Source organism: Sardina pilchardus, chromosome 19, assembly GCF_963854185.1.
Source record: "Sardina pilchardus chromosome 19, fSarPil1.1, whole genome shotgun sequence".
Taxonomy (NCBI): domain Eukaryota; kingdom Metazoa; phylum Chordata; class Actinopteri; order Clupeiformes; family Clupeidae; genus Sardina; species Sardina pilchardus.
Window position 1 is genome coordinate 15,774,487 of NC_085012.1, and position 22,429 is coordinate 15,796,915.

Below are 22,429 nucleotides of genomic sequence, written 5' to 3' on the forward strand. Positions count from 1 at the left end.
CAGTGCAGTCAGACTCTGATTCTAGTTGAAAACAGACCAGTGGTTTCTTTGACATCATGATTTTTTTATTTTTTTTTGAAAGTGCAGTGCAAAGGTATATAGGCCTACTACCTCAGTGTGTCATTGTAAGTGTCATGATTGTAAAAATATATTTACACGTGTGCGGTAATCTACAGACAAAACAAGCATTGTAAACTTTGAAAGTGAACAAGGCGGTTATAACAAGACTTGTATCGGAAGGAAATGAGTGCATTCGATTTCTTTCAGCTTTGGGTACTGTATATGGCTGAGTGTAAGGCATGCTTGTATTGTAAGATTCATTCAGATCTGCGTAGTGCTGCAAGATCGAACACGCTTGCTTACTTCATGGCACCAGAACACAAAGTCAGGAAATTTGCTTCCTTCAGAAACAGGTTAAGCATTAACATGTTTGTACACTTTAAATATATTACCACATATTGCAAAACTATCTCCACCGTCTTTAACAGGATGTCACCAGGAGTCTTTTCAGTACATGTGTGACAATAAGCGTCATTAACACTTTTCACAGTTGTTAGCAGAAGCTCTCATCATACAACGCATAGTGTAATGCTCAATCATCACACTGTGATAGGATGACACAGTAGCATGCTGTTCAATTTATATTACATCTTTTCAAAAACCCACTAAAATGGCATGGTCAAGCACGGATGTATGGCTCTCTGATCTATGAAATATGCACTGTATGGACAGGCCCCTCAGAAGTAGAAATGAGTGCAGAAATGAGGTTGGAAAGTGAAACCATAACATGTGGACCACATATACTGTATAACACATACATGTTGGCTGTATAGGGACTTGTGAGGTGCAATTTTTGCACCGTGCACAGAACTGAGGAAAGGCTCAGCTGTTGATGAAACTGGAGGTTAGACTTGGGCGATATATGCCTTATATGTCACATGCTACAGCCAATGATTTTGTTGACACAATTCTTCACAATTTCTTTACTGGTCTATGGAATGGTTCTTACATCGCCATAGGTGTTAAAATACTCACATTCTTATATATTGGTAACACTTTACTTGAAGGTATTTACATAAGAGTGACATGACACTGTCATAACTAACCCATTGTCTAACCCTAACCCCCGCCCAATGTCAACTTGTTATGACAAAAGTCAAATGACACTTAATCACATGTCACTTCATGTCAATTTATTAAACATTTATGACTTGTTCATAACATTTATGACACATTCATGTCATGTCACTCTTATATAGATACCTTCAAGTAAAATTGTACCAATTTTTTGCAAATTGCAGAAATAAACGTATTGCGATGGGAAGCAGAATATTACTCCTATTACTCATATGTCCCGTTGCTGACACATTTTTAAATTCAACAATTCAGAAACAAGCTATAAACTACTGGATCTTGGCCTTTGTGACCCCCCCCCCCAACACACACACACACACACACTTGTGATTACCAGAAATTGACACATCAGCGATGCAGTGAGCGTATTGGCCGACTAATCAATGCCCATAGTTACTTCCAACTTTGTTCTTCTCTGTATATCTAGTCATGCTGTATACTTTATGCTATCTTTACTGTTTATACTGAACCTTCCCTTCCTGTAAATGTGTGTCATTCACATCTGTCACGCCCAGCACAGAGAAAAAGTGACATGCATATGTCACCATATTCTTTTAAAATGTCACATTATTCTGATTAAACTGAAATTTGGTGGATGAGTCGTTGGGATCATCAGCCAATCTTCTTGGAAGACATAGTTTGTGGCCATCAGTAATGTGGCATCTTTTGGCTTGTTTGTGTTAATGTGTGCAGAAGTCAGCACTTAAGGAACACCATTCATAAAGATGGTGATTTTCAGCAGCTCTTCATAAAGCTGTAGTATGGGCCTTCCCAGCGTTCAGAGGTCTGATATTTCTGCGTGTCAGGGTCCAATTCGCCCTGTCGGGCCCTATTTCCCGATATTAGTGATCGGCGTTCTGTACACTATCCCTTACTTATACTGCTACTACTAACTACTACAGGGATGAGCAACTTTGATGACAGAGAGGGCCACAGTATTTTCTCGGTGGATCGTATCATCACAATATGGATCCGATTCAGATGTGGTACAAACCACATGAAGCGATACCAACATTTTAATGACTGGTAATGAAAATTGATCAGCAGGCCGCACTGAGTTAGGAGGGACCACTGATCTATAAAGAATACCTGGATAGAGCATCTACGTCAAAATTCTGAAGCCTACATGGCGGCGGCCATTATGGGACCACTTGCCATAGGAATGCATAGACAGTAAAAGACAGTAAAAGAATGTTGCCGTTCTGCAACAATGGAATTGGAACACATCGCCGCCATTATTGGACCACTCGGGACAGTTCCATTGGCTTCATTGTTGATGGGTCAGCAACAATGAGATAGTCTATCCAGGTATTCTTTATAGATCAGTGGTAGGGACACATGCTGCCCGTGGGCCGCGAGTTGCCCCTCCCTGAACTCCTGTCTTTGATAATAAGATCATTTGTGAACTGGAAAACATGTTTCAAATAAGACTGTTCTCTATTAGATCTGTAATTATCCTATGTCCTAGTCCTTTCAAATGTTGTCATACAGATGGTACGGGTTGAGAATGCTCCTTTCTTTCCCGCACATCGGGACTCCCGAAGCATCGGGACTTTAATTAAAACTGCAACCGCAAGGGGGCAACATAAGACCGCCTTATTAAAATGAAGGTTCGGCTCATACCGGAAAACACGGAAAAACCCGAAGACACCGCGCTGGTGACAAGCGGAGAAAAGAGACATCACGCTCGGCATGTCAGATTGCAGTTTCAGAGTTTTCGAATGTTTTACAGCGTACCTCACAGCTGGCTCTCTCACTCGACGTAGCCTATAACTCAGTCAGTCCAGCAGAGATGCCAGAGCAACGTTTTGGTCAATGGAGAGGGAGAGAAATGCTCCGCATATCCGTCTCATTTAATCCGTCTCATTTAATCATTAAAATGAAGGTGATGACTGGCGAAATTATAATCAAACGACGTTTCAATAAACCATTGTTGAAATTAATGAAAATGGTTTTAGAAGCCTTCAATTCAACCTGAAAGACTCGATATAGGCAACCTTAGATTAATTCATTAATTCATTACGGTTACAAGACCGCATTTCCGTGAATAGGCTATTATTGTCAAGGCGAAGACTAAAGAGATGGACAAGATGGACATTTAGACTACATTTATGCTAGGAATACTTAGAAATGTGTAGGCCTATAGGTTATTTTAAAACGGAGGCATGTTCATTTTAACCGGCGACGCTGGGTAGCTTACCCAGCACTTTATCACAGATTTTGTCCCCACCACTTTTGACAACTGAAAATAAAATGTATTTTACAGACATATCTTTAATATGCCTACATGCCTATCATGTCACTTTACTTATAACCGTAGGCTACATGCATGGAGAAGATCACGCATTTTGTAACATTGTAGCAATGGATGGTCATGATATGCGATAGGGCAGTGAGGGTGATTCATTGTAACCATCGACTAGTAGGCCTAGCTCCGCAAAAGAAGTTTCTAGCAACTTAGAATATATGGATCTCGTTATGCATGTTCATGTTGATTCAGAGATAGACATAGACTACCGTGGGCTACTGTGCGTCAATATAACAGCATTTTATCATGTGGTGAATTAGCCTAATGACTAACGTCAGTTTAACATGTCAGAACTTTTGATCGGCGTTTCAAGTGCATGCCGCGAGTAAATGAACATGACTGACTGAATCCTTTATATTTCTTGGCTAAGTGCGAAGAGATTGACACTTGAACGGTGGCGTAACTGGTTGAAGCATCTTAATCATACGTCAGCGACCGGGGTTCAAAACTTACTCTACGCACCTCCGGAACCCATTAAGACAAGGGGCATTATTTTATTAAAAAGTTTTGCGATTTTTTTATGATTGCGATGTCTGCTGAAAAGAAAAGTTAATATGTGAATTCGTGGTTCAGCGCACGCACACACACACACACACACACACACACACACACACACACACACACACACACACATTTTTACATAATAGGGCTCGGGCACACGCCTTGCATTCTAGGAATGTCGCCGCCATTTGGTAGCGCACTGAACGTAATATCCATTCATTCAGATGCACAAGACAAGAAGCAGAAATATAGTAGCGATTTATTCTTTTCCTCTTGCGATCGTGGGTTGCACTGTTACACCCCACTACACAGCAACATACTACCAAGAAGGCAAAAACTAAGTAACAGGAACACACTAAAAGGCGGGAGTAAATCCATAGTAATCCATAGTAAACTAAGGAGTGAAGCTGCCAATGTGGCTGTGCCCGCGAAGTTTTGATGTCATGATCCCGAGCCCTGTCGGGTGTCTGTCGAGAGAGAGGGGGGAGGGAGGCAATCGTCCTCAATGCCTAGGCTATAATGTCTAGTGAACTGGTTAGACAAGTGTGGGGGAGGGGGAATGATCGCACAAGACAATTGCTCTTCATGAAATGGGTAGTCTCACAGACGTTTGTCGATGTTTAAACGTAGCCTACTACATCACTTGCGAAATCGGACGTGGCACATAGAATTATTAGGCTACTGGATTTAATATAGCATAGACTTTGTTCATCCTATATTAGCCTATATTAAAATGTAATGTGCTGCGGGGAAGCATTGGGGAAGTCAGTTTAAGTTGTCCTGTAACAATTTGCCTCTTATTATAATCAAGAGTAGGCTATGCAGCCACGCACATAATAGTCTAGGTTACGGGCGGATGCGAGCAACCCCATGCAAAAGAAGGCCTTAAGTTAACGGACTGAAGGCCTGTTTACATGTGAAACATGCATTAAATCTAAGAAACGAAAAACACAAATATCATTGTGTCGTAAACAGTTAATGACTTCGTGGCCACTATGCGCAACTGCATCGCGCAGTGAGCTGAAGGATAGGAGGACCGACACTTATTAACACAAAGCTTTGTAAAGCACTAACAACCACCCCTCAAAGTTCATTGTCCATAAGTCCAAACAATAAGTATAAAAATCCGACAATCCAAAACGATAACGAGATCTCCCAGAAACGAAAAACAAGTTTGTTGAGTAGCCTAGTCCTTCCAACAATCTCAGCTTTTGCGTTTGTTAGATAAAAGGCATTCTGCCCTGCTGTATTCCAATGAGAAAAAATCATCCACAAGGTAGGCTAAGGGTCACGGTAATGCAGCATGCAGGAATCTATATACGCACAAAACGAATGAATGGGTTATATCGGCCAAAACGAATGAATGGGTTGGGAGAGTCGTCTGGCTGTGTCAGCAGACTGCAGTCGGTCTCGAGGGGTTAAATAGCGCACGTACTTGAATTTTAATCTGAAGAAGACCACACGAAAATAAAATCAAATCAAAAAAGAAGGATTTCAAGTGTGCGAACCTTTTTCCATTTTTGTATGATTTAGCCTACTCTTGTTCTGCACCTTGACCGGGGATGTGCACAAACTTTTTTACTACACTTGAATTTTAAACCAACTCTTCTCTAGCCTATATCCTATAGCCATACTTTAATAATCAGATGTTATGCTCATTTTTGTAGGCTACACCTCACCGGCAAGCACGCACGCAAATGCTGCTTTTGCACATCTACAATATTGGCCAGGCTATATAGAATAGGTTTTTAGGACTGTATTTTGCCTTCGTGCAACTTTAGTTGTGCTCAATCTAAATTATTGTCAGTAAGGATAGGTCATATTACCAAATGGCGAACCTCGAAAATTATTTAGGATATAGAGCCGTGTCCATTACGCATGCAGTTATTTTTTAGGCTATTGTTTTATTTGAGTGTTTTTGTCTACCATGGCAAACATAGTTGAAACGTTCGCTCTAAACTTATGTATTTCCAATCGGCTTTCACAAAACCGATGAGGTCCAGATCTCAGTGGCCTCATAGCTGCTTACAGCCATGCATAGTAAGCCTAATGATAGCCTAATAGTTATGACATGAATAGCCTATTAATGACCTCATGTCGCAATGGCACGTTGTTTGAAAAAAAAAAAGTTAAATAGGCCCAGGCCTACCGCCGAGTGGGGATATGTCGGAATGAACAGCGGATACCAGCTGGGTTGTAAAACATTACTGTATTCGTTGATCTTATCGATGCAGTCCTTGCGGCCACTTCTCCCCATCGAAGGAAACTTTCTGTTAAGTGTTGACAACACAAAGGCCTTCACGTTGTGTGGCAGTGCTTGCTTGCCCTTCGATCCATCCCAGTTGGTGGTTTTGCACCTGTCCCTGAGTTATAGTCTATATGAGTAAGCGCTTATGCTCTAACCGCATAATAAAAGAAGCACCTGCATTCCACAGCAGTGCTTATGGCAAGGCTATTAACACCTGTCACTGAGCTATGGACAAGCAGTTATGCTCGAAAATTATCATAATAACAGACACACCTAATTGTATGGCTCTATGTTTAAACACATCAAATTAGCAAGCATTTCCTCCCGATAGCAGCAACGTTTGCTTTCTTTTTCTGTCGGTCCGCGGTTGCTTGGTCAATTGCGCAGCAAATTATCAGATCACCGGACCTAATTTCACTCCATGTCTCGCGGACCAGCAGCAGTCTCCACGTTTCGCGGCCCATAGTTTGAGAAACGCTGCATTAAAGTGTCATTTGGTTGTAGGCTATATGTTTAGCGATTTCTTTGTGTGTTTTTCATTGTATTGTGTGTGCATTGAGTAGTTCCTTAAAATACGGAACAAAGGGCGTCTGTTCAATACGGAAGAAGACTACTATTAGGTTACCTAGGCTATATATTTCTTATAACGAAACGCGAAGAAAAAATACGAGGACTGACCGTCTCGTTTCTCCGCGTTTCCCCCAATACCATGGCGACAAAGAGAAATAAATATGATTTGACATTTAAGCTGATTGCTGACAAATTTGCCACACAATTCGGGAGAAGCAGCGGACAGGAGCGCCACCACAACCAAGCACTTCTAGCCCAAATTAACATGGCAACATTGCCTATGACTAAAGTGTCTAAGTAGGCTAGTCCTACTAATATTACATTTGATTGGTAACATGTTTGTAGCGCGCCAGTTTACCCATCCCCTACATCAAAACAGCTTAGAATCAATCAAAGAATCAGCTGTGTCGGCGTTAGGCTGTAGGCGATTTTCTATAACCACTTTCATTCATTTCAACAATGGTTCATTGAAACGTCGTTTGAATAATTTCGCCAGTCATCACCTTCATTGTAATGATTAAATGAGATTAAGGAGTCGACTATTGACGGATATGCGGTCTTCATCATTTTGAAATGCGGGATGAAACTTTCTGCCACCTGGTGGTTGTTTGGGTACATTGCCTACATTGCCAAAAAATCGGCTTGACGGCCTGCGGGATCTCTTCGGGAGTCCCGCGGGAGAAGGTGCATTCTCAACCCGTACCCACTGTATTTCCACTGAGCTATGCACTGACGGGGAGAATCTGAAGTTGCCTCTTTGATGCACTGAAACTGTAAACCTCATTTCCACTTGTGAGTACTCCCCCTGAGCAACATAACTTAGGCGGTTATTAATACGATATTGCTGAACTCTTTTTCACTAAAGGAGCCAATTTGTATAGCGTCATTAACACTTTCAAGTGCTTACCACATCAGTGTAATGCTCAGCAGTCAACAAACTAAGATGAAGCATTCTGTTCACTTGATATAAAACTTGCTTCAGAATCCACACAAAGAAAGTGTCAAGCCAGTAAAACGTTCTGTGAAAATAAACATGACAGGTAATGTATTTGTTGTAAACAACTGTGAATGACGCACTTATTTTAGCACAGAAGTAGACTGTAAGACAGGATGGAAAGCAAAAACGTGACGTTCATACCACACGTAACATATTGCACTGCATTTTTCAGCTGGTTAGTGTGAGGTGTGATATTTGCAAGTTGCAGAAGCAGGGTTCAACTTTTGATGAAACATGAGGTTGAGCTTGGCCCCCACCACACACCACTGCTAAGAGATTGTTGACTCAGATGTTTACCAGTCTTTGTTCAGTCACTACAGACAGGTGTCAGACACATTTGTGGCAAGTGATTGTGCTGAGCAAAGGCAACCCTACCGCAGCTCTATGGCTCCCCCCAGCATGTACTTCTGCCTGATGAAGACCCAGTAGGGTCGAAACGTTGCTTGTTTTTAACATTAAACGGGAGCAAACATCAGTGTTGCGGACATTATATTCCTTTTATTGAAGCTACTCTCCATTTGTCCTGCACCTGCAAGGTGGGATGTGCACACAGCTACTCTTCTTGAACGTCCCCCCAGCAGGTACACATTCCTGAACACCTCAAAGGACATTCTGATATGACAGCTTTTGGATTGTGATCATCTTTATCCCTCTTTTGGACACAGAGGATCATTCAGTTGCACAAAGCTGACCATGTCCTGCACGTTTGCACATCTCCGCATAACTCCGCATATGGATATTTAAATGGCTACAGTTGAGAGAGGTTTTTAAGTTTGCAAACTCCAAGCAACCAGCAGCAATTGCCCTTTGTCAGCAGTGAAGTTGTCAACTTCCCTTTCAGAAGAAACGCCGAGCCCACTTCCCTCTACAATTAGCACCCCACCCCCACCTCTCCTACCTCCACACACATACATATTTATGTGTTGATGTCAGATGAACAGTGAATAAGAACTCTTCCGTGATGGAACTTGCTGACTGATTTAACTTCCAGTCAAACCATCTTTTCAAAATAACTTAGTCATGGTGTCTAAAGTGTATACTAAGAATCCATTTCTTGTAAATGTGTCTGTCAACAGAAGGGCCAAGTTCAGTAGTACAACAGAACAGTGCATAATGTGTCACAGCCTTAAGCCTTATGAAGCGCTGTCATCACCACAAGCCTGGGATCGTAGTTTTGTTGAAAGCCTCAAGAACATCTTTTTATATTTTATATTTACAATGAAATACAGGTTTATGCACTGTATTTGCCATGTATAGGGAGGAAGCATAGAAAATACTGTATTGTCCCTCTAGGGGGAGCAGATAAGCTAAGTGAAATGTGTAGTGTGTGATGTGTACTGGCACAGCGGAGACTATAATTTGAATTACATCTCAATATTGTCAGCAAAACCTTGCAAAGAATATTGCATGTAAAAATAACTGTTTCCCTCCACAGCCATAGTTTGATATGGGACCTTCACGTCTACAGTGATTTGCACCCCCATAAATAAATTAAATGCAATATAATATTGCCTAAATCGCTCCTATCTTGATCCTATCAGATGAGATGTTAAGAACTGCTCCAAATTTCATGTGTATTATTAACCTGACATCCTCTGGGAGTATGTCAAGTTTTGTGGTATTTCATTCATGGGGGGCTATAAAATAAATGTATTTATGTGTACATTTAGTGACAGCACCCATCGGCCTGCAGATGGTAAGCAAAGCCTGCAGATAGTAAGCGAAGGGTTGCTCCATGCCACTGTCACACACAAACACACACACACACAAACACACAAGCACAGACACACACACACACACACAGACACAAACCTACACACACAGTAGACAGGCAGGCATACGCACGTACACACGCACCAACACACACACACACACACACACACACACACACACACACACACACACACACACACGTACATAAAAATGTACACAAACACATGCATAACCACGCCCACACGCATGCACACACACACACCATTACCCACACACATACACACACTCACAAGTACACACAGACATATAATAAAGGCAGAGACTATTTGCACCCGGGTGGAAATAATCAACATTAGTATTTACACCCGGGTGCAAATAATCAACATTACTGCAGGTGTAAATAGTGTAATAATCAACAATACTATTTACACCCGGGTGTAAATAGTGTAATAATCAACATTACTATTTACACCCGGGTGTAAATAGTGTAATAATCAACAATACTATTTACACCCGATGTCTAGCATCCATGTACCCTGTCAATAGGCCGGTGTATTTACCAGCTCTATAGGCTTGGCCTAATTGAGTTTTTAACAGTTTTTAGCTGTCTTGCCATGTCTGCGTTACTTGGAAGTGATTTTACAAATATTAGGCTAATGAGTGGTCATGTGGTAGCTTGATCGAAGGCAAGCTATAGTTCAAAGAGTTGTTTTCTGAGTTGTCTTCCAGGCAGCGCTGCCACTGTTGACGTAAAGGCACTTAATCCTACTCCTAACCTTAACCCTAACCTTAACCCATGCCTAACCCCAGCGCCTTCCAGGCAGCGCTGCCTTGAAGACAACGTTGAGGGCTAAAAACACCAAGAAACCTTTCTACTCACAACTACTAATAGCCTACTTCTACATAACTGTACTCATTAACTGAAATAAAACTAGTCAATCTGACAGGTTCAAAAAGCACAAACTCTTATTTGCCGCGAGGTAACGTCATCTAAGAAAAAACAAGTCGTTCGTACTTTGGCATGCAAAAAAAAAGACAGCTGAGAATCAAACCTGGGTCCACAGAGTCGTAACCCGTTCACCTACTACACTACTCTCCATTTAGTCATCTTGCGATACTACTAATCTTTGAATGACGTGGTATGGTTACTAGGTAACGGTAAACAAACTAAAAGATCGTATTTCTTGATTTTGCTTACAAACGGACGGCTTTACCCGTTCACTGAACAAGGTTTATGGAAATTTAGCACCACTTTACCATCTAAAATATTGTTTTAATAATCCTAACTTGTTACATTTAGGATTTAGGTTGGCCATCTCCTGCCAAGATGGTCCCGCTATGTTGGATTTCAGGTTTGGGTGCAAATAAGAAAATGCCTCCATTCCACTATTTACACCTGGGTGCAAATAATCACTCCGTATAAATTAGGTATTGTTTTAATTAACCTATGAACCCTCTAAAGACAGTCAGACAGCATAATTTGAGTTAGGCACTGCCCACCCTCACAGTGTGTTTGGAATGCTCACTGATTCACCTCATGTGTTGAATAACTGTATGGTGGCCATTCAGTAAACATAGCTCTAGTGAATGAGTTGATGTTGATGAAGATGTTCTGAACACACTGTCATGTATCTCTGTCCTTCCAACATCATTTTGATGACCTGGCGTTATCAGACATATTTTACCGTTCAAACGAACTAAACAGGAAAAAAATAAAATAGAATGAGGAACAGAATGTGAAGAGCATGCTAATATGCTATTTTCATTCCAACTCCTCCAACAGTTGCACTTTCCAGTTCATTATACATAATTATACACATGTGTCATCATATTACCTCTGACCATTAGATAAGGAGAGAAGACACCCAGATAGTTCACTCCTAGTAAGCCTATAACAAGGAGGTAGAAGAATGTCTTCTCACCATTTTCAACACTTAGGTATGTTTGTTTCTTCAATGTATTCATTTGTAAACCAATGGAAACAAATGTCATATTTAAATGAAAAGAAATCAAATACAAATTATGTCATCATTATAGGTGTGTAAATCATTTTGATGTACATGATCAAATTATATTAAATAATAGCCTAACTATCTGTGCACAAGTCACTCGTCTTGAGGAACCAGGTGCTGGCAATGTGCAGGAATATCAGGATTTGATAAGTAGAGATCATCGGCACACACACCGCAGTGAATGACGTGTTTCGCAATTTGGCTTCCTCAGGATTGCTCTCAGAGGAAGCCAAACAGCAAAACTCGTTGTTTGCTACTAATAAAACAACTAATAAAAATGTTTTACAATTTGCTTTCAGATAGGTATATCTTTTTTTCAATGTAATAATTCTTCTTTAATAATTTAGTTTGGGGTTCCTACAAGTTTAATATTTACTGATGAAATAAGAGGCACAAAGGAGGGACATATTTTTGTGTTGGCATGAGATTCTGTCTTTGTTGTATCCAGCTAAGCAAGGGAGTGAGACGCTGCTTGATTGGAGTTAAAATTGTACCGAGCTTTTAACTGCAGATTGAGATTTGAGTTACCAAATAACTCTTTCAAACTTTCACTGGCCTTTAAAAGTAAAAATAAAAATCCTCTACGGGAATTTAACATGGGCGTTCCAATACGTATGACCCAGGGGCGGAGTGGTAATCGGGAGATTCGGGACATTTCCCGCCAGGCCGGCCGGCCTATGTTGCATTTGATTTGGCCCATGACAGGCCTGAGCGGCCGCTAGTAGCCCTGCATTTTTTTTTACAATCATAAGAGTTTGTAAGACGAACTTCAGTCCCCTAAGAAGTCACCCAAAGTTCCTTCATGCAACTAAGGGAGCCAACCACTATATAAACCATTCAGTTGCGATATATACCTTAGTCATGGTTACCTTACATATTAATTACAGGCCTATTCATCTCAGTTCTCTCTCATCAGTGCATTACTATGTAGCCTTTGGGTGTCTTGATTTAATTGTTCATATATTATTAAAGTGTTATTTAACTCTTTTGGTCACAAATAAATTCAAAATAGAACAGCAAAGCCTCCTGGGAATCGCAAATACGTTTGCTAGGTCAAGTCTATTACAGAAATGTAGGGGGATAGATGAGCGGCCCCTCCTTTAATGGCATGGCCCTTTAGCCTGTATTAGTGAACGTAGCGTTTTGATAGTGAACGGATTAGCAGGTGCTTACGTGATTAATATGGAAGGCAAGAAGAGGAAAGACGAGAAAGAGGGGACTGAAAAGGGCAGAATTAAGAAGAAGCGACTGCTGGAGGAGCATGCATCTAAATGCTCAAAACAGATTTATCCGTAGCCAAGTCCACGGCCATCAACGAGTGCAGGTAAATTTGACAGAATGAAAAACACTGACACAAAGCTCAACTACGTTACTATTGCTAGACGGAAAATATCACAAGCTAGTTAACTCATTTACATTTCAAACGAATCAATGGCTTAGCCTACAGTTTTTTTCAGTGGCTAACATAGCGTGAATTGTCCAAACAGTTGTCACATTTTCAAAACTCTAAGTCTCCCAACTAGCACAGCATCCGTCTTTTGTGGCCATACCATTCACACATTTCATGTCGTTTTCGCACAATATGTAGGCAGTGAACCATCCTTACATTTTCTTAACAGACAAGTTATACCTCTTAACAAAATTATGGATCGTTTTTCTATTATTTACAGATGTTAACACACAACACCCCACAATTAAAACAATATTCCAAACCTTAACGTCTGCTTCTGCAATGGTATCAGTTCAAAAACAATATATCTCAGCTGATAATAAACAAACAATTGAATAATTGGCACAAGGATGATTTATGTTGGGTATGGGGCCAACCACAGCTGATTCCAGTCTGTCTTAGACTCAGTGGCAGGGGTTATTTCTCTCTATTACATTTACACTTGAAGGAGGAGGTGATGTTTTTGGAAACAGAAACAGAAAAAGACAAATACTGTAATATATGGATGAGGAAGAGTAAGAACAAGGGGCCCAGGGAGAAGAGCACACCCAGTGAGAGATGCAGTGAGAGGTGCAGTAGGAGGTGCAGGAACAGTTAGAGAAGCAGTGAGAGGTGCAGCAGGAGGTGCAGGAGCAGGCCCAAGGAGAGGGCAAGGTAGAGATGTAAGAATGCGTGGTGCTGGCATTTTTTTGGTTCGGTAGGGGGCCGGTGTGGTCAGAATATTCCCGGTGGATTTTTGTGTCCCACTCCGCCCCTGGTATGACCCCCTGTATTTTAAGGAAAACATTTATTTATTTACAATACATTATTCATTCACAAAGAAAATTAATGTCCTTAAAGGTTGAATAGTTCCTCATTGTTTCATTTAAGGCATTAATTTCCAAAAGATTATCTTATATTTAACTTTAAGCATGTGTTCTAATACTTTTGGACAGGTGTATATGTAAGGGATAATGTATAGAACGCCGGTCATTATCGGAAAATAATTCCCGACAGGACGGACAGAACCCCGACGCGCAGCGGAGGGGTTTTGCTTCGTACTGAAGGGAATTATTTTCAGATAATGACCGGCGTTCTATACATTATCGCGCTTATTGTATGGCTACTTGCCAAAACGAGAAAATAAACTTATCTCAATGTGTCTTTAGCAATGACTTGGCTACCGTTTCGTGGCTTCCGCAACAACTAGCGGAGTGAACCCGTTGCCATTGGCAGCGGTCATTATACCTTCGGAGCGGTCATTATGCAAATATAACGGACCGGTAGAACGTTGAGAGGCCCATTCAAAGTGAATGGGAGCTCCCTCAACATTCTAGAGAGCCATATAATAAATATATATATATACTGTATATAGTCTTCATGGATTCCTATGTGATTGATCAATTAACTGAATCTCATGTCATGATGTGTAATGTTAAATAGGCTTGTTTTTTGATTGGCCACTGGGTAATTGCATACCTACTGTGTATAGTGCAAAGAATTTAACACCTTTCCTGTGAGTGTGTGTGTGTGTGTGTGTGTGTGTGTGTGTGTGTGTGTGTATATATATATATATATATATATATATATATATACTGTATATATATACACACAGTGTGTATATATATATATATATATATATATATATACAGTCTATACTGTACAAATATGCATCAACTCAGAGGGAAATTACAGATGATGAAGACATGACTGACAGACTAAAGAAAAGAGGATTTTTAGGCAGCTTTGTACATTATACAATTATTACAAAGTATTTCAGCAATAATAAAGTAGAATGATAATAATGATTTACATGAAAATAGCAACAGTCATGGCCGGGTTTCCCAGATTCGTTAAGAAGCTCTTAAGTGCTAAAAACTTCTTACGAGCGCTCTAAGAACGTTCTAAGAACGCTCCTAAGAAGTTCTTAGCACTTAAGAGCTTCTTACCGAATCTGGGAAACTCGGCCAAGGCCAACAACAATTTCTCATGTTGACATTTTGCTTTCTTCCATCAGCACTTCTCCTTTGTATTCTATCTCTGGCAGGTAAGGAGTCACAACAGACAGGTTATCACATCAGTACGATATATGAGTTAAAATCATCATCATCATTAGTGAAAATAGGAGATTTAATCGTGCAATAGGCCTACTCAATAGGTTATTCCATAAGGAAAGGAACAATGCTCCTACTGAAATACTGCTTACCCAGACTAGTAATTTGCTGTTAAAATACACTATCTATCTATCTATCTATCTTCTATCTATCTATTAATGCAAGGAACGTCTGTCTGTGTGTCACTCTGTCTGTTCCACGCACAACTCTCAAACCACTCATCCGACTGCTCTCAAATTTGGTGGGTGTCATCCTAATGGCACGAGTGTGCGCAGTGCCAAATTTCATGATTACGGATAAAAAAAATGCCACATCTACTGTACGTGCTCTGCACTAATAGCCTACAGTATATGCGTGATAGATTATTTAGTTGCCCTTTTCTTCTTAATGGAGTTGTATCGAAATTGCAATCAAATTAGACTTGATCATTAATAAAGTAGACTGGATCATTAATAAAGTAATCAATTGTGCATGGTACAACTGCAAAAGCAAAGAACATGAACTGCATAACAGACTATTTGTTAAGTTGTTGAATAAAGAGCGCTGATTTGGCACTCAGTAGAGATGCAAATCCAGTCACTCTGTAGATTCATCTCAAAGTATTGTTCAGAGAATCAAGTAATCATACTGAACAACAGATACATCTGTCAGTGGCAGGTGTTCCCTGTTGATATGTACCATCCCAACTTATGGCACCCTGACCTGAAATCTGCATCTTGCTGTTTACTCTGTGAACATATGCATAGCCCTAACTGCATTGTTCGAGTTATCCTCTTGTAGAGTATTATAGTAACGGGTGCTAGCTGTAGAACGTTAGTAAACTTCACTCCCCGACACTTCAAGAGCACTGCTGGCATGAAAGCTATAGCCTGGGCTTTTAGCTGGATTATTAGCGCGCTCGACTCCCGATCCGAGGTGCTGCCGTCTCGCGGGTTCGAGTTCGGGCATGTGCAGGGCTGGACCGCAGTGGTTCCACACAACGCAGGTTTACATGGTTGCACTCAATTCAGGTACATTTGAATTCGAGATAGATATCTAGCTGATTTAGAACACATTCCAAATATTGGAATATACTAGGGCCTATATATACGTAGCCTACTGTGCAATTTCTTTATTCTTGGCCTTTTTCACTCTGAATGCTTGCATATAGGCTACTGTATCTAATAACTAGCCTACTCAACCATTATATTTTTTCCAGTGATAGTCTTTCTGTCTGCCCCTCTTCAAGCTGGTGAGTTCCATATATGTATCTATCTATCTATCTATTAATGCAAGGAACGGCTGTCTGTGTGTGGCACGCATAACTCTCGAACCACTCATCCGACTGACCTAAGATTTAATACTATTGTTTGATTTAAGATTTGTATAAAGGCAATGCATGTATTGGTCTTCATAGACCTGTCATGTCATGTCAATAACCTACATAGTATTTGTTCAATAAATATTTATTCTGCTGAAATAATTAGTGTGCTCTAATATTTAAGCTATTTTCCTTTTGCACAAGCTGCCCAGATCAGGCTGGTTGGTGGGAGCACAAGGTGCTCAGGTAGAGTGGAGGTCTACTACAACAGCCAGTGGGGCACTGTGTGTGATGATTACTGGGACATGAGTGATGCACAGGTGGTGTGTAGACAGCTGGGATGTGGAGGTGCTGTCTTTGCCCCCGAAGCAGCATACTTTGGCAATGGCAGTGGACAGATATGGATGGATGATGTCAGCTGCTGTGGTTCTGAAGGATCCCTTACAGAGTGCTTCCATCCTGGCTTAGGAACACATGACTGTGTCCATGATGAAGATGCTGGTGTGGTGTGCTCAGGTTAGTACATCCCATAAACATCCACTTAACCTGATGAGTGCAATGACCCCAAATTTGATTCAATACTATTAGGGCTGTCGATGCTGTGCAGCTTGGTCTTATAATGCTCGTCAACATTTTGCATAGTGTACTTACACTAAAGAAATTACAAGTTGGCTTCCGACAGCTCATGGCCTAATAGGTCATTGCAACCTTTGTTGACTAATGGCACACTGTGAATAATGCTCCATGCAAAAAATCCTTTACTAATTAGTATGTTGAGATGTAAAGGTTCAAACTTCACTGTGTCATACACACTGTTCTTTTGTATATATTTATTTATATTTTGCTCAAAGGGGGTGCTGCAACACATACTGCACAGTATCAATAGATGAAGAAGTACTGTATTTACCAAAAATGACATTTAAGGGTAAATAGTCCCCTGTGTCAATTAACTTGGGGTGCGTTTCTAGAAAGCGTCGTATGCTAACTTGCGTCGCAACCTTGGGAGTTCGCTCCGTCGTTCTTAGATTTGGTGTTTCTAGAAAAGGTAGTTCAAACTCTCAATCGCAAACAAGGACGCAAAGTTTGGTCATTTGAACGACTGCCCCTGGGCAGTCACACCTCTGGCGTACCTTGGGAGTTCCGTTTGGTGATGTCGTCAGTGTCAGGAGCGCCTAACCAAAAATCATAAGCGCCCAACCAAAAATCACTAAGTTGTTGTTTTTCTCGTGACCCAATGATTGCGCTATGCTGTAGGCTAATATAAACTAGATGTACCGCAAAGCGATACACAATATGACCGCCGCTCAGTCCTGCACATTCTCTCCGCAAATATCAATCACGCTTGTGTTTCCATCGCCTACTCCATCCCTACTGCAACTTTTATGTATGTAAATGAGTGTGTGCATGTGTGCGCTTGCTTTTGTGTATGAGTGCTTCTCTGTCTAGTGTGAGTGTGTGTCTGCTTGTGTGTGTGTTTAATGTGTCTCTGAGTATATGTTCACTGTGTTCTCTGCCGTCACTGTCACTCCAATATCAGATAACACACACACACACACACTCACATGCGCGCGTGTGCACACACACACACACACACACACACACACAAACACACATACACAGGCACACACTCACACACACACACTCGCACACACACACACACACACACACACACACACACAAACACACACACACAGGCACACCCAGAGAGAGAGAGAGAAAGAGAGAACACACACAGAATACACACAGATAACACAGACACAGAGAGAGAGAGAGAGAGAGAGAGAAAGAAAGAGAACACACACAGAACATGCACATACACACATATACACACATGCAAACACACAGATGGGCACACAGAAACGCACCCGCACACTATAGTACATCACACACACACTCACTTCTCAGCTCCGGTGGTCTCACAAAATGTACTCAAAGATGTGTGTGTGCATGTGTGTGTGTGTGTGTGTGTGTAGGTGTGTGTGTGTGTGTGTGTAAGGGTGTATGTGTGCGTGTTTGTGCATGTGTTTGTATAATGTTTTATGTACATGTGTGTATGTAGTGGTGCGTGTGTGTGTAGGTATGTGTGTGTGTGTGTGTATTTATGTGTGTGTGTGTGTGTGTGTGTGTGTGTGTGTGTGTGTGTGTGTGTGTGTGTGTGTGTGTTCCTGCATGTTTGTTGCACCCAGAGCAACCATTCTCTTTTAAAACATATTTGGAAACTAGTTGATTAAAGGTTTCTAATGGTGTCACTTATATGTTTCTAGGACAAAAACTAGCAGAGATTGAGATGTTTGGAACAGTTTTTGAAATCCCCAGGGGGGGATTTAGACTCCAGATAATACCACCATCTACTGGCCGATGGGTATACAGTCCTGAATGTACACATAAATCCATTTATTTTATAGCCCCCCATGGATGAAATTCCACAAAACTTGGCTTACTCCCAGAGGGTGTCAGGTTAATCATACACATGAAATTTGGTGCAGTTCATAACATCTCATCTGAAGATATGGGCAATTAAAGCAATATTAGATTGCATTTTCAATTTTTACGATGGGGGGGGCAAATGACTAAGCTAATGACTTAGCTTAGTCATTTGTGATTTGCACCCCCATGGTAAAAATTGAAAATGCCATGTAATATTGCTTTAATTGCCCCTATCTTCAGATGAGATGTTATGAATTGCACCAAATGTCATGTGTATGATTAACCTGACACCCTCTGGGAGTATGCCAAGTTTTGTGGAATTTCATCCATGGGGGGCTATAAAATAAATGGATTTATGTGTACATTCAGGATTGTATACCCATCGGCCAGTAGATGGTGTATTAACCCTCTGGAGTCTAAATCCCCCCCTGGGGATTTCAAAAACTGTTCCAAACATCTCAATCTCTGCTAGTTTTTGTCCTAGAAACATATAAGTGACACCATTAGAAACCTTTAATCAACTAGTTTCCAAATATGTTTTAAAAGAGAATGGTTGCTCTGGGTGCAACAAACATGCAGGAACACACACACACACACACACACACACACACACATAAATACACACACGCATACCTACACACACACGCACCACTACATACACACATGTACATAAAACATTACACAAACACATGCACAAACACGCCCACACGCATGCACACATACACCCTTACACACACACACACCTACACACACATCACACACACACACACACACACACACACACACACACACACACAGAGAGAGATGCACAGTACACACACACACACACACACACACACACAAACACACACACACACACACACACACACACACATACACACACACACACACACACACACACACACACACACACAAACACACACACACACAAACACACACACACACACACACACACACACACACACACACATCTTTGAGTACATTTTGTGAGACCACCGGAGCTGAGAAGTGAGTTTGTGTGTGATGTACTATAGCCTGTGTGTGTGGGTGCGTTTCTGTGTGCCCATCTGTGTGTTTGCATGTGTGTATATGTGTGTATGTGCATGTTCTGTGTGTGTTCTCTTTCTTTCTCTCTCTCTCTCTCTCTCTCTCTCTCTCTGTCTGTGTTATCTGTGTGTATTCTGTGTGCGTTCTTCTTTCTCTCTCTCTCTCTCTCTGGGTGTGCCTGTGTGTGTGTGTGTGTGTGTGTGTGTGTGTGTGCGAGTGTGTGTTTGTGTGTGCCTGTGTATGTGTGTGTGTGTGTGTGTGTGTGTGTGTGTGCACACGCGCGCATGTGAGTGTGTGTGTGTGTTATCTGATATTGGAGTGACAGTGACGGCAGAGAACACAGTGAACATATACACAGAGACACATAAAACACACACACAAGCAGACACACACTCACACTAGACAGAGAAGCACTCATACACAAAAGCAAGCGCACACATGCACACACTCATTTACATACATAAAAGTTGCAGTAGGGATGGAGTAGGCGATGGAAACACAAGCGTGATTGATATTTGCGGAGAGAATGTGCAGGACTGAGCGGCGGTCATATTGTGTATCGCTTTGCGGTACATCTAGTTAGTATAGTGGTTAAGGCAGGTGGCTTATCATCACAACATTGTAGGTTCTTTTCCCGTATGCATCACACATATGCTTTTGTTTCTGACTAGCCTAGTGAAACGTGGAAATAACCCTAATAAGTAATGTCGTGGAACTATTAAACTGATGTCGTGTTCCTGGCCACTCGATGTAAAGCAATTCAATATATTTAGGGTCTAACCTATTGTTGTGTGTTGTGCCTGCTCTTACTCAAAATTGACATGGAGAGGTAAGATGCGATCTTGGGCCACGCGCGCAATGTACTGACATGCAACAGCTGAACCACCAGGCACTGATTTAGTATTGTGATCATTTGTAATTAGTCTAGGCCATGGGTCTTCAACCGGGGGTCCGCGACCCCTAGGGGGTCCGCGGAGGTACTGCAGGGGGTCCGCGAAAATATTTCGTCTGAAGCATTTTTTTCTCTTCCAAAAAATAACATTTGTCAAAGTTAACATAATGTTCAATGAAAATCGCTTCATATTCGTTTTTAAATAACACATTGTAGGCTACCCATGAATCATGCTTGTGATAATGTGATCCCTGTAACATTGTGTTACCCAATGGAACACTTTCCCCCCGTGCGTATTAGTTAAATAGCTTCGTTTTCAGCGGCATCTGACCATTAACAAACTCGCTCTTTTCATTCTGGGAGATAAATTACATTTCGACTGTTTGATTCGTTTGCTTAATGTCGGGACTGATGGACCCTGAACTTTGCGGGGTAGCCTATTTGTTCTGTGTGATGTTTTGCTTTGTTTTTTTTTTAATGAGAGTCTGCGGTCTTTGCACGTCAAGGCGTTCTGCGTGAATTCATTAATCCAACGTTCTCCGCGATGTCATACCATCAAAATGAAACGATAACGACAATCTTGTGTGTTTGTGTTTCTTTGTGTAAGACAAGTTATATTTACACAAGATGAAGAGGTTCTCTGTCTGTATCAGGTTGAGGAAATGAAGCTTTGCCTGAATTTAGCTGAATTTATACCACCAGAGAGGGTTAAAGCGGAGCTTCTCACACTTGAATATTAATTCGCCAATGTGAATGTAACGGTAAACACAGCAACGTTGTATCTAAGACAGCGGCAATATAAACGAAAATGATAGTAGCAGTGGTATAAACGGGATAATCAACTCCGCGCCGTGCGTTTATAGGAAAATAATGCACTGCAATAATGCCTGTGGCGTCGGGAGCTTATTAACACTTCGAACGTACATTATTTTCCTAGAAACGCACGGCGCGTCGTTGATTATCCACCTTAGTTGACCCTTGTGACATTCATTCTATTATAGGTTGAGTTTATGCAACACTATGTAAAGAATAATCAGAAACGAGTTGTATAAAGCAGTTACCCCCCTGTTAATAATAACTTATGTTTAGAATGTGTGCGTTCGTGTGTGTGCGTGCGCGTACGTGCATGCATGTAGGCACTAATGACTGACGGTTCAAATGATAGGCATGATTTGAGGTGTGCCAGGTGTGGGGGTCCGTGCTCAGTCTCTCTCACAGCCAAGGGGTCCTTGGGCTGAAAAAGGTTGAAGACCCCTGGTCTAGGCCATATATATTTTGTACATATATTTTTTAGATATTTCACACAACTAAGTACATATAGCCTATTGCGATAGCAATGATAATGCCAGCATGAATCACTTTGGGTTTAAATTAGACACGTCGACACATAAGGCGTGTTTCCATCACCCTGGCTCTGGGACTTTTTTGGGGGAAGGTACTTTTGACCAGGCCGCGACTGGCCTGGTCCTCTCAGACGTTGTGTCTCCATTTCAGTGATGGCCCTGTATAGGGAGGGAAAGTGAAAACCAGCGCCCCAAGCGGTTGCGTTACTACAGCGCATACTACAGTTTGCGTTACTGGTAATAGTACAGTTCACCACTTATGAGTATTTTCAATCAATCAACAGCTCAAAAAACCTATTTTAGGGTGCAGTGACTCTTTAAAGCTATCTTTCATCATTACGTAAAAAATATGTTATAGTAAAGTCCAACCTATTCAAATAAGTAGAATGCTTAA

General features: G+C 41.2%; 1 protein-coding gene across 1 annotated transcript in view; it reads left to right on the forward strand.

Annotated features, from left to right (window-relative positions):
- Window positions 1-11,298: 11,298 nt before the first annotated feature.
- LOC134066579 (deleted in malignant brain tumors 1 protein-like) overlaps window positions 11,299-22,429 on the forward strand; it is a 19,535-nt gene continuing 8,404 nt past the window's right edge. Inside the window, exons 1-4 of the mRNA XM_062521944.1 lie at window positions 11,299-11,409; window positions 14,930-14,959; window positions 16,225-16,257; window positions 16,531-16,842. Coding sequence (XP_062377928.1) covers window positions 11,382-11,409; window positions 14,930-14,959; window positions 16,225-16,257; window positions 16,531-16,842 — 403 coding nt within the window. The 5' untranslated portion in view covers window positions 11,299-11,381. The remainder of the gene's footprint in view (window positions 11,410-14,929; window positions 14,960-16,224; window positions 16,258-16,530; window positions 16,843-22,429) is intronic.